Genomic DNA, 12181 nt, shown 5'->3' with positions numbered 1-12181 from the left:
AATTCCGGTGGCTCCATCAAAGAAAGGCTCGGGCGCCACCGCAGATCACGAGTGCACGACACGACTTTCTGAAATCAAAACCCAACAAAAACCCTCGCTCGCCTCACTTGTCCCCTCACCTCGCTGCGTCGTTCGTCCCCAGCTGCGGCGCGTCACTAGGACACGGAGGAGATCCGGCGGCGATTCCGGCGATGGAGTACGTGAACCCCCTCACCGGCTTCCGCGTCGACGGCCGCCGCCCCAACGAGGTGATGCCTGCTCTCCCGATTTCTCCTCCGCGCGGTTCACGCGCACAGCCCTATCTCACCAGGTGTTTGACGTCACGCAGATGCGGCAACTCAAGGGCGAGGTCGGCATCGTTGCACGCGCAGACGGGTGAGTAAGGCTCCCCTCCGACTCTGTTGGACCGCGGGGGTGGGGGAACGAACGACTATTCGATTAGGGTTGTGGACGGCGGTACGGTGCTCGCTTTTGATCGGTTCTGCTGGTTTTTGTTGCTCTGCGCAGGTCGGCGCTGTTCGAGATGGGCAACACCAGAGTCATCGCTGCTGTCTACGGCCCCCGAGAGGTGATTCCGCTTATGCTATTTGCCTATGTCGGTGCACATGTGTCAGTCGTGATACGTAGGTCATGTGCACTGCTTGTTTGAGGAAATGTCTCTCAGAGGGGGTTCTCTGCTATTTACTCGTGTACTGTGTGGTTGGTCAGTCGAATTCTCTGAACCAACATTGACTTTGATTTAGGGCCTGTTTGCTAAATTTTAGCTAACTAAACTTTAGTCACTTTAGTAGCTAAAGTTCCAAACTGGAGCTAAAATGGTTTAGTCCCACTAGTCATCCAAGAGTAGCTAAAATAATTTTAGCTAGCTAAAATTTAGCAAGGGGAACCAAACATGGCCTTAATCTTCAGGGGTCTTTTTCAGTGAAAGTGGGGATCAAATGGAAAAAACTTGTCTATTATTTACATTTTCTATATGCATGAAGTGTGTTTGAAAACCACTAGGATCCACAATGGCCTCTGGGCAGTAACCACTAGGATCCACAATGGCCTCTGGGCAGTAAACATTATTTGTTTATAGACAGTCTTCTTTCTTGAGATATACTGGAGAACTTGGAATTATGGAAATTTCATTCAATCACTCGCGTTGTTTCCTTCTTGTTCTCCAGTATATCTTCTATTGCCACGTCGGAGGAGGCGCTGAGAGTCATAGGGCTTAACCTTCTACTGCTTTCATACCTCCTTATTTTCTTCTTCCCGTTGTCAGGAAGAGCAATTTGCTTTTCAGTGTAACCAAATAACTAAAAGTTCACGCTCTTGGTTTGCTCATTCAGGTTCAGAACAAAGGTCAGCAAGTAAACAGCAACGAGGCTTTGGTAAAGTTTCACCGCTCCAAGTGCATTCTTCAGTTCTAGGTTGTCCTTTGTGATGTGTTCCTGAGAGAGTTCTGTATGCAGGTTCGTTGTGAGTATAGGATGGCAGAATTTAGTACAGGAGATCGGAGGAGAAAACCAAAGGGTGACAGGTACGTTCCAACTTGAACACAGTAAAAAATTATTAAAAAGAACAGTCCAGTCCTTGGGCACTTGCATCATTTGGTTCATTTACTACCAGAACAGACTTCTGATGTGGCAAATGTGTATTATTTTTCTCTCTACCTTATCAACAAGTTTCTTTCCCTTGCATCCTGTGTTTTCGAAATCACGATTGACTTTCCCAACAAAGTAAAGAATCCTCAGTGAACGAGTGCATGTTAGATACTTTTGTAACAGTTAGCAGTTGTGACTGGCTTTGTGGTCTTCACATGCCAGTGTCACTAGAAGCCTGACATGCCCATCCATCCCAGCGCGCAGTGCCCAAAGCTATAACAGAGGATTAGCGATGAGATTAGTTGGTTTGTTTTGTTTCTTCAAAGGAAACTTAGCTTGTTTGGTAGTCAGTTTGTTAGATTGGTTTCTTAGGCACTGAGATCTCAAAGGCATCGGCTATTTTGTTTGGCAAGCAAGCAGCTGTCCCTAATTCATCTAACCTGGCCTCCAACTTGCGAGAGGGTGATCTTGCCTCCACCTGTTTTCTTAATTCCCCAATTCCCAGCCATATCAGTATTATAAGTCGTAATTCAGTACCTTGATCTTGTTCTTTACTTAGTTGCTGTTGGGGTGAACACCCAGTGTGCAAAATGGATATAAGTTGCATGACGTAGTTGGTTGTTTATGGCCAGCCAGCCTAGAGACTAGGGCTGAAGTACTGAACTAAAGTGGATTTAGCTGAAAGGTACATGGTGTTTCATTTCCCATGTAACTATGATAGTGAACTAACGCTACAATCATCTGGCAGGCGATCAACAGAAATTTCTCTTGTTATTCGACAGACAATGGAGGCAAGCATATTAACACATTTAATGCCACACTCACAGGTCGGTTATGTTTAGTCACGAGTTCTTTAAAAAACTGAAGTTTTTTTATATGATATCGGGGCCAACTTCCAATGCTTGTTATACTTTTTTGCAGATTGATATATATGTCCAAGTTCTTCAAGCTGATGGTGGTAGGTTTTATTCTTTCCTACTTTCTGATTGTTGAAGTTGCCTCCAGGCTCTATTTACTCTCAGAACCCCTACCTCTCTATTATTTATTCTAAAACAAAGTTTTTTTTTGTTATGTCGCATTTTTACATTACCTAGTATGCTATTAGTATATTATTGTTTATTATATTAGTATATTACTCATGCTATGGCATATTATTCTTTTGATTTTCGGAAATAATTTAACCATAGTTTGTGCTTCAAAATTATTGTTGTCTTGACCATGATCATGTGTACAACAGGAACAAGGTCAGCTTGCATCAATGCGGCAACACTAGCTCTTGCAGATGCTGGGATTCCAATGCGAGACATTGTCACATCTTGTAGTGCTGGCTATCTGTGTTCTACTCCTTTGCTCGGTAAGACACCTACCTATTTTTCATAACTTTAACAGTAATCTTATGGTATAAATAAAAGCCATATAATTCTAATGTACTATGCCAGATCTGAATTACCTCGAAGACAGTGCTGGGGGTTCCGATGTCACCGTTGGCATTCTTGCAAAGATGGACAAAGTGACTTTGCTTCAGGTAGATAGATCATGAATCACATTCTTGCCTCCTCAAGACTATGTCTCTAGGACCAATCAAGTTATATGTTTCAGTTTTGCTCTCCTGTGAAATACTTTTTTGTGTTTGATTACTGCATAGTATTATTCTTTTGTTAGCATTAGAAGGAAGCAGCTTAAAAAGTACTTTTTCAGATGGACGCAAAATTACCGATGGATACATTTGAAAATGTAATGGGACTTGCAATAGAAGGATGCAAAGCAATTGCATCTTACATCCGAGAGGTAAACAACATTTTGTTGATCTTTAGTATTTATTTGTTTTCTGTTTATATTGACTTACGACCTGTCATTGACACATTGGGAGGGTTGTTGACTATTGTTCTGAAACAGGTGCTATTGGAGAATACAAAGAAACTTGAGTGTCAGCGTGGTTAAACTTTAGGAGGTGAATTCCCATTTGCTCAGTTTGTTTTACACTTGAAGTCATGACTGGTCTGGGTAAAACTAATGGATTATCTCCGTACTTGGCAGTGCATGCAGATTAATGACCTGAACCTGTCGAAGATTGCTGACCCAACAATGGACATCAGACAGCCATTAAAATGTCTTACTGGTTGTGGATGGATGGCTTTTGTGCAGTGCATTGCAGTGCACAGGAACTTCCTTGGCTTGCTTGAACTTCCAACGGAGTATGTGTAAGTCATCAGAAGTTGTTCAAGGCAGCTGGTCATCATCAGAGATACAAGATATGTTTCCATGTTTAAAATTGTGAGGAACCTGGAATTGTAATCCTCAGAAATTCCTGTAAACTGATATAATTTGAGGGTGACATTGTACTTCTAATCCTCCGTAAGGTGTTATTGGAATTTTTGTGGCAGTTCCGTCAACTGGTATAATTAAAAAAAAAAGGTCCAGTGGGCTCCTGCTCATCCCCAAATCAAGGCGCGCTCCCCAGAACCCCTCCCTCCCACTTCGTGGGGATTTGGTAGAGCATTTGCGGGCACCCACCCAAATTCCAGTTTGCATTTGCTACACACACTTCAACCCTTATGTACAAAGTTTTGCTATGTGATTCTTTTAACAAAAAAAGTTGATTTTGTCCCTTGACAGTTTATATTTTAGCACTTAACCTCTCTTACACGTAATTTCCAGCTCCGCCTTGCTTGTTCCCATGCAAAGTTACCTAACTCTTGAATCTAGCAATTGAAACATACTCTGAGGTGCAGACTTGGGACTCGGAAGTTGTGTAGAATTTTTTTAGCTTGAGATGTAGAAGAGTCGATCATACAGCCAAAAAAACAAGAATAACACACAAAGCTTAAGAACACATCCTCAACTCAGCTCAAGGGGATAATCTATCGAGGGCATCCGTTATTGTGTGCCGATGATCGAAAATTCTGGCAACCCACTCTATGCAAATCTCCTAGGCCTAGGCCACCAGTATGAAGCTGCTCCATTGGCTCCTAGGCTCTTTACAAATCTCCTAGGCAACTAGTATGAAGCTGCTCCATTGGCTCCTAGGCTCTTTACAAATCTCCTAGGCAACTAGTATGAAGCTGCTCCATTGGCTGGTGGATGGTAAATTGACGCCGTCCAGAGGCACAAAGGATGCCAGGTTCATTAGCTCCAGAGGCACAAAGGATGCCAAGTTCATTAGCTGGTTTTGGAAGGCTGAGGACGTGTTTCTAATCTAATTACAATAGCTGTTGAATTGAATCTGAGCACCTGGATGACAACCCCACAGTTCAAACGAGGATGAGTGAGCGGTCATCTTTCAATCACTGTCAACCGTTTGCCCTTTAAAAGACTGTTCAGTCAGAATAATGGATAATGCTTTGTGACCTCTAACTAGAGTTTTGATCAACACTGCTTTTAGTTAACCACCAGAATAAAAACACACAAAAAAAATACACCCAAACTACAAAGTAAACACCTTTAAAGTATGACAGAACTGATTACAAAACCAAGCCTCTAGCAATTAAATACTCTGAATCATGTATTTCATCACAGTAAGCAATGTACATGGCAAACCCGATCAAGTGGTCTTCTTCTTCTTCTTTGACTTGAGCATCACAAGACCCACAAAGACGCTCAAGAACGAAAGGAGAACTACGCCGGCAAGCACTGGTATCAAAATTGCATACTCTTGAGGCAGGAAGTACTTGTGCACAAAGTGGTCGCTGTCAACGAATGGCTAGGTGGGAACAAGAGGAACAAAATAACCATTCAGAAATAAAGTCATAGTAATAGTTTTACTTGAACTGAAAACTGAAAAAAGCTTAGAAGTCACTAACCAAAATGATGACCCAGAATGTATAGTATGTAAATATGGATAAGCTTGTCAGAGTCAGTAGAAAACCGACTACCTTATCACCCAGTTCCATTTGTCTGAAAGTAGTAGACGAAAAACCTTGTCAGATGAATGATTATCACAAAATTTTGTTCTATGATGGGCTCATAATGCCCATATGCTTGAATGCTTGTTCCCTTTGATTTTATAAAAGGATGTTCTAGGAGGGGATTCGCCTGCTGTTTTCCAGAAGAAAAACAACAATCTGAGTTTCAACAAAATTGCAACATAGCCTAGACTGAATGAACTTTTATCAAGAGAGATGAGCCGCCAATCCACTGTTTTAGCAATACACGCAAACAAATGCAAGAACAAACAAGAAAATAACAGTTAAAACAGAAAAATAATAATTTACTAGCACTCGTATACTGCAATGTGCCATGTCAGAAATTGCCTAAATCCCAAATTTAGGCATTGTACATCTGGATATGCTGCAGTTCCTATTGGCATATTTGTGCAAAGTGATATAAAGATTACAATAGTGATGCCACTACACCAGATTGCTACAAATGCAAGCATCAAACGCAACAAGTACAAATTTCCATTATGACAGAGCCGGAAACAGTACTATCACCGGAAAACCAAACTCCCATATTAGAAAATCCAAGCATTGTTTTACTTTGTGTTTATTTTGTTGTAAAAGAGTATGTTAGCAGCTAACATGATATGATACAGTGATTTCAGGCAAGTGATATAAATTCTCAAATAACAAATTGGAATGGGCATCCTATACAGAATTTGAAAGCCTAGAGGTCGAGGATGTCAGCAATTCTAAAAGTAGGAAATCAAACTTTGATTGATCGAGGGAACACTATGCTGATACACTTTTTTTGGACTGTTTACCCCACTTACCCTGTATTGAAGACAATTACATCACTTTACACAACTTTATACAGATCCTTAAGCAAAATGTCCGTCCTAGTGGCTGCTCAGTTTTACTATACTGATTTGCGAAAGTGGTTCATGAGCTCAGACTACACACATCTCCCTTCTTTACATACCTTAAGTACAAAGTGTTGGTTGCTTATTTGTACATAACTGAATTGGCTACTCAAACAGCAAAACCCCTGAGTTGTTGTTTTTTTAATCAGTATGGACAGGTATACTGCTACAATGAACATTTTATTTCGTTCCAATGCCTTAAAAGCAGAACTATAGGAATGAACTGAGTGATACCAATCATCTTGGCTGCGCAGAATTTTCTGTTTACATTACTCGCATGTGTTATTAGCTTAAAGTTCGGGAGTTGTTTCCCACATATTGAAATAATTTCTAAATTTCTTACTCCCTCCTATTTAAACATATGACGTTTAGGACAAGCCTTGTCCTAAACATCATATATTTAAAAACAGGGTACCACATTTTTTTTCCTCCAACACACAGGAGAGCTGCACGTTATTGAACAAAACCTCAACTCCACTAGCCTTCCATACCAGTTTGGCACCACAGATCGGCTTCATAAATTGCATGCATCACTACCTCTGCCAGTGGCGGATCCAGTAAAGGGACATGGGTGTACACATGTACACCCAATAATTTTTTCAAAAACTTCGGAGTTAAGAGGACTGTCATATAGCTAAATAGCTTTAGGTTAGGGTTTCGGTGCTCAGCTTTGCACAGCATAAGGGAAGGGAAGAGAAGGGGTGGGAGTACCTGGTGGTGCTCGTGGCCGGCGAAGAGACCAAGGAAAGCCTCAGCACCTGGCCTAGGCGGCGGCGGCGGCGGCGGCCCAACAGTCGTCTGGGAGCGAGAGGGTAGCGAGCGAGAGAGAGACAGGAGGAGGGAAGGAGGAGTCGTCAGCGGACGGAAGGGGAAGCAGACGGCGGAAAAAAAAAACCGCACGGGCTTCTTGTGGGCCGTTTTTCAGTTTCTTTGAAAATTTGTGTTTTTTTTCTTTTTCTCCCTTTTATTTTTTTATTCTTTCTCTGTCTTTTAATTTTTTATTCTTTTTTATTTCATATCTTATAGTAAAAATCACGTATCTACAAAATCTAAAATATCTTATAATTTGAAACTGATAGAGTGCTAGTTAGCCGTTGTCAAAGTTATAGTGGATTAAAAATAGTTAAAGCCACTGATACGAGTCATCTATAAAAATTACCTGAGCTATATACATATATATGTTTTTGTTACTCTGGTCATTACAACTTAGGCCTTGTTCAGTTCACCAAAAAACCCAAAATTTTTCAAGATTTCCCGTCACAAATCTTGCGGTACATACATGAAGCATTAAATATAGATAAAAATTTCTGTAAACCGCGAGATGAATCTATCTGTTGAGTCTAGTTACTCCATAATTGAACAATATTTGTCAAATAAAAACGAATGTGCTACCCAAACCAAAAGTTTTTGCCAACTAAACCAGGCCTTATACACCACTGGCGGTAAGAACCAAAGATCACGAGGAAGACAAAGTCTCTGTTTATCTTTTTTTCCCTCTTCAAATACTTTCACTGCCCAGTGGGCACATCGTCTATAAATCAAAATCCAACCATAGCATTGGCAGTCCATGTGTTACATAGCACTAAAAATACACAACTTTTGTCCCCAAACAAAGCTCAAAATACAAAGAATCTAAACTTGCATGATAAAAATCAATATGAGATAAACACTGAGTATTACAGTGAATGGCTGATATAGACAGAAGAGGGGTAAGGATTATTAGTCAAGCATTCTCTGTGAACCGCTAAATTAATTTTCTGCAGACGTTGCTTGGTTACCGACAGGGAATGCCGGTAGAGTTGCACTATTTTCTTGGGCAGGAGCATCTGCACTTGCATGCCGCATGAACTCCTCCGGAGACATGTGAGTGCCATGGCAGGCACATACTATCTTTACCTCGTTTCTACCAAACTTGTATGTCACACCTGATATGGTTCTGCCATTTGGTCCAGCACCGTTGGTAGAAACCCAGGGAAGATCCGGATATGATCCAGACCCTCCGAATTTGACATTTGGAGCGATGCCTGGCCTTATGGCAGAACCCATAAGAGAGAGTCCTCTATCAGCCTTTTTCTCATCTTCAGCATGAGCAGACGAGGAAGCACCTGCCTCTGCAATTTGCCAACCGAAAAATGAAAAATAAGTCAGCACTGGAAGGTTGATATGATGTCAGTTGGCAAAATATTCAAACATGCATATATAATTTTGGCAGCAAACATAGCCATGCACAAAAGCCCAGAGCTCAAAATGGAATTTCCTTCCACAGTTCATCATTTTGCACACCAGTTACTGGCAGGCAATGCAAAAGAAAAGGCAGTAATCCTTAAATGGCTTAATGACATGCCAATCATATAACAAACAAATGGAGGAACAGCCACGGACTGTTAGGATGGAACCATGGTTTAAATCTTCTCAAACATGTATTGCTAACCAGACACATGTTACATAAAATCAAGTGTTTTAACTCTAGTTTTTGTTAACAATCTGTTTTTTTAGAGGCAGACATTTTTTTGTTAGTATTTAAAAGCAGTCGTAGAAGTATCAAACAAAAATGGAGTTTATTCCTTTTCCTGGGAAGGAAACACAGTCACTAACCCTGAGGCTTCTTGCCATCGTCAGCTTGTTTGGTTCCTGTTTGTTCTTTTGCAGTAAAAGAAGACACAGCCTGAGGTGGAGCACCAAATGCCCATGAAGAGCTTGTTTCAAGTGTTGGTAGCTGGACTGCTGGGTAACCAAAAGCAACCTGAGAGGCATTACCCATTGTCTGGACAGTTAGTCCACCGTTTGTGGGTGGCCTCAACTGCACAGTGCATACCGGGTGAAAATTTGGTGCATTAGTTATGGTAGGAGGTCCAGAAACTTGAGCTGGGACTTGATATGGAACAGCCACTGCATTTGATGCCTGCATCGATAACGGATTCCCAGGTGTCAGCTTTCCAGAGCTGGACTCACTTCCTGAGAAACTTGGTTGCCTCTTTCCTTGAAAACCAACTGCAGCATCATCTGCGGATCTTTTCCTATCCGATCCCTTGTTAACAACAGAGCCCTTAGCACTGTCTTCACGCTGTGCAACCAACCAAGAATTTGAGCCTTCTGCTTCTGACTCGGCAACATCCTCATTTTCACCAGTTGAACCATCATCCGTGCTAATTGAGATAGGTGCATTTTTTGCACCTCCATCAGAGCTCTTACTGAATGCATCAGGCTGGTCACTAGCTGTCTGATGCTTCTTCTGAAAGTTCATCTCTTCAGAAAGCTTGCGGTTACTCGAGACTGGCTTCTGCTCCTCAGAATTGTTTCCACTGTTATTTGGCATCCTTCCATCTTGATAACTGGAAAGCTGGGGCTGATGGCTCACTGGTTCAATAGATCCGTCTACCACTGGACCAGAGGAACTCCCTGGTTGTCCCCAGAAGTTTCCAAACTGTTGTGCAACAGGGCTGTGCCTCTGTTTACTATTTTGTTCTTGGTTTTCAGCGCTCTTTTGATAAAATTTCCCAAAAGGAGCATCAGGAGTTTGTGAACCGCCTTTACTACTGCTTTCTTCCACTTGGGGTTCTGCTTTTGGTTCTAGAGGTGCATCTCTAGCCTTGGCCTTCCCTGATGACCCGCCCAAAGATAGGCCCAAACTAAGCTCAAGCCCATTGTCATCGTCCATTTCCAGTTCTTGGTAATTGCAATGATATATTACGGACTATTTCTTCATACATTCTGAGGATGGAATCGAGAGCATTGTATAATTCTTGCCATCCAAACCTTAACCCCTGCAATAAAAATCTTTTGTAAGAGATAAGACCATTTTTATGGTAATCCAATAACTTATGGCAGATGGAAACATATAAGTAAGAATCATTTAACAAAGCAATTCATCACATGCATAGACGCTAAATAACTGCAAAATTTAGTCATGCACAATTTTCACAGGCAATCATGACCGGATATTGGGTCTCCTCTTGTGCCTGGGGGCACCCAGATTTTGCAAATATTATTGGAGATCAGCTCTTTACATGGCCTAATTTATGTATGGTATAATACTCCATACATTAGAGCATCTCCAAGAGTTTTTCTTCCCCTCTCTAATGATCTTTTCGAGAACCATTTCAATAAACATCAGCATCTATATGTATCTTTGGCTATATACTAGAAATCCGAAATAGACGATGGAAATATTTTGAGATCTAATTAAAGAAGCTGTTAAAGAGGCTCTTGAAGTTACTCTTAGAGCACACCCAATAGAAACTTTCTAGCTAAGCCACTGTGGCCAGATATCCTAGCGGGCGGACACATGGCTGTATACATGTACAGTCGTTTTTTTTGGCAAGAGAATCGAAGTTATTAGTAGGTAGACGCTTGTAATTAGACCGGATCCGAATACGATTAGTCAAATAGCTCACGTTAGGGTTTGGGTGCTCGCAGGGGCGGATCCAGTAAAGGAACATGGGTGTACACATGTACACCCAATAATTTTTGCAAAAACTTCGAAGTTAGGAGGATTGTCAAATAGCTAAATAGCTTTAGGTTAGGGTTTCGGTGCTCAGCTTCGCACATAATAAGGGAAGGGAAGGGAAGGGAAGGGAAGGGGTGGGAGTACCTGGTGGGTGCTCGTCGCCGGCGAAGAGACCAAGGAAAGCCTCAGCACCTGGCCTAGGCGTAGGCGGCGGCGGCCCAACAGTCGTCTGGGAGCGAGAGGGTAGCGAGAGAGAGAGAGAGAGAGAGAGAGAGAGAAGGAGGAGGGAAGAAGGAAGGCAGCGGACGGAAGGAGAAGCAGACGGCGGAAAAAAAAAACGCACGGGCTTCTTGTGGGCCGTTTTTCAGTTTCTTTAAAAAATTTTATTGTGTTTTTTTCCTTTCTCTCCCTTTTAAATTTTTATTCTTTCTTTCCCTTTTAATTATTTATTCTTTCTCTCCCTTTTCAATTTTTTATTCTTGTTGATTTCATATGTCTATTCTCTTCATTGATACTATTGGCTAGTAAAATACTTGTTTTAAATAATATAATAGAAATTTCATATTTATTCTCTTCACTAGACACTATTAGTGACTACTTCATCCATCCCAAATTATAAGTCATTCCAAAAATCTTGGAGAGTCAAACCATTTTAAGTTTGACCAAATTTATATGGTAGGATAATAATATTTATGGTGTCAACTTAGTATCATTATATTGTTCATTAATTATATTCTCATATTATACATATTTGATGTTATAAATCTTTATAATTTTCTCTATATTTTTGGTCAAAGTTGAGATGCTTTGACTCTCTAACATTATTGAAATGACTTACAATTTGGAATGGAGGGAGTAGTAAAAATATAGTACATTGTAAATAAGTAATGAAACATTTTATATTTTTGTTAAGGTTGAATATTTTTCTTGAAGCTAGAAGCCACTTTCACAAGAATATATACCAATTTCACAAACCAACAATCAATAAAAAATATTTTTCTAAAATAAAAATAGTTTTCTCTTCGTGACAATTTCCCAAGTGAATATTTTTTCCTTTGTGTTGTTAAACATGAAACAATAGTTCCAGTGAACTAGGAACACTGCTATCATCAATAAAAAATGGTATGAACTCATTAAAAAATTTCATGCTCTAACAATAACTAATATAGAGTATTGACACTTCAATATCTCGTAAACAATTTGAGTCTTCCTAGCACTCTCTTTAAATTCTATAATTTACTGAGGATTTTTATATTGTGACATGGTTAAAGATTAGGTTGCAAAATACTTTCGTGTGTTAGAATTGCCGTACTTTATCAATCTTAAACAATTTTGGCCAAGTGAGTGTTT

The 12181-nt window shown here is 40.6% G+C and overlaps 3 protein-coding genes across 5 annotated transcripts; 1 reads left to right on the top strand and 2 right to left on the bottom strand.

Annotated features, from left to right (window-relative positions):
• Positions 1-3979, top strand: LOC8063580 (exosome complex component RRP41 homolog). 2 transcript variants are annotated; one of them, XM_021447469.1, is made up of 12 exons: positions 1-248; positions 329-375; positions 508-568; positions 1332-1373; positions 1455-1522; positions 2335-2413; positions 2508-2544; positions 2824-2940; positions 3026-3111; positions 3285-3374; positions 3483-3537; positions 3633-3979. In XM_021447469.1, exons 1-11 carry the CDS (start codon positions 192-194, stop codon positions 3525-3527), a joined length of 729 nt encoding a protein of 242 aa, XP_021303144.1. In that variant the 5' UTR covers positions 1-191; the 3' UTR covers positions 3528-3537; positions 3633-3979. The 2 variants fall into 2 exon arrangements, with proteins under 2 accessions (XP_021303144.1, XP_002441503.1); XM_002441458.2 differs by having other exon boundaries at positions 9-248; positions 3624-3979.
• On the bottom strand, positions 4863-7259 carry LOC8063579 (dolichol phosphate-mannose biosynthesis regulatory protein). Its single transcript, XM_002440187.2, has 3 exons — positions 7096-7259; positions 5387-5480; positions 4863-5286 (listed from the first exon to the last, which is right to left on the bottom strand). The coding sequence occupies exons 2-3, from the start codon at positions 5474-5476 to the stop codon at positions 5128-5130; spliced, it is 249 nt and encodes an 82-aa protein (XP_002440232.1). The 5' UTR covers positions 5477-5480; positions 7096-7259; the 3' UTR covers positions 4863-5127.
• LOC8063578 (ninja-family protein 8) lies at positions 7848-11149 on the bottom strand. 2 transcript variants are annotated; one of them, XM_002440186.2, is made up of 3 exons: positions 10976-11149; positions 8980-10148; positions 7848-8495 (listed from the first exon to the last, which is right to left on the bottom strand). In XM_002440186.2, exons 2-3 carry the CDS (start codon positions 10040-10042, stop codon positions 8134-8136), a joined length of 1425 nt encoding a protein of 474 aa, XP_002440231.1. In that variant the 5' UTR covers positions 10043-10148; positions 10976-11149; the 3' UTR covers positions 7848-8133. The 2 variants fall into 2 exon arrangements, with proteins under 2 accessions (XP_002440231.1, XP_021303141.1); XM_021447466.1 differs by having other exon boundaries at positions 8980-10161; positions 10976-11146.

This window comes from Sorghum bicolor, chromosome 9, assembly GCF_000003195.3.
Source record: "Sorghum bicolor cultivar BTx623 chromosome 9, Sorghum_bicolor_NCBIv3, whole genome shotgun sequence".
Taxonomy (NCBI): domain Eukaryota; kingdom Viridiplantae; phylum Streptophyta; class Magnoliopsida; order Poales; family Poaceae; genus Sorghum; species Sorghum bicolor.
The sequence above is the reverse complement of the archived record's forward strand: the minus strand, read 5'-3'. Positions and strand labels throughout refer to the sequence as shown.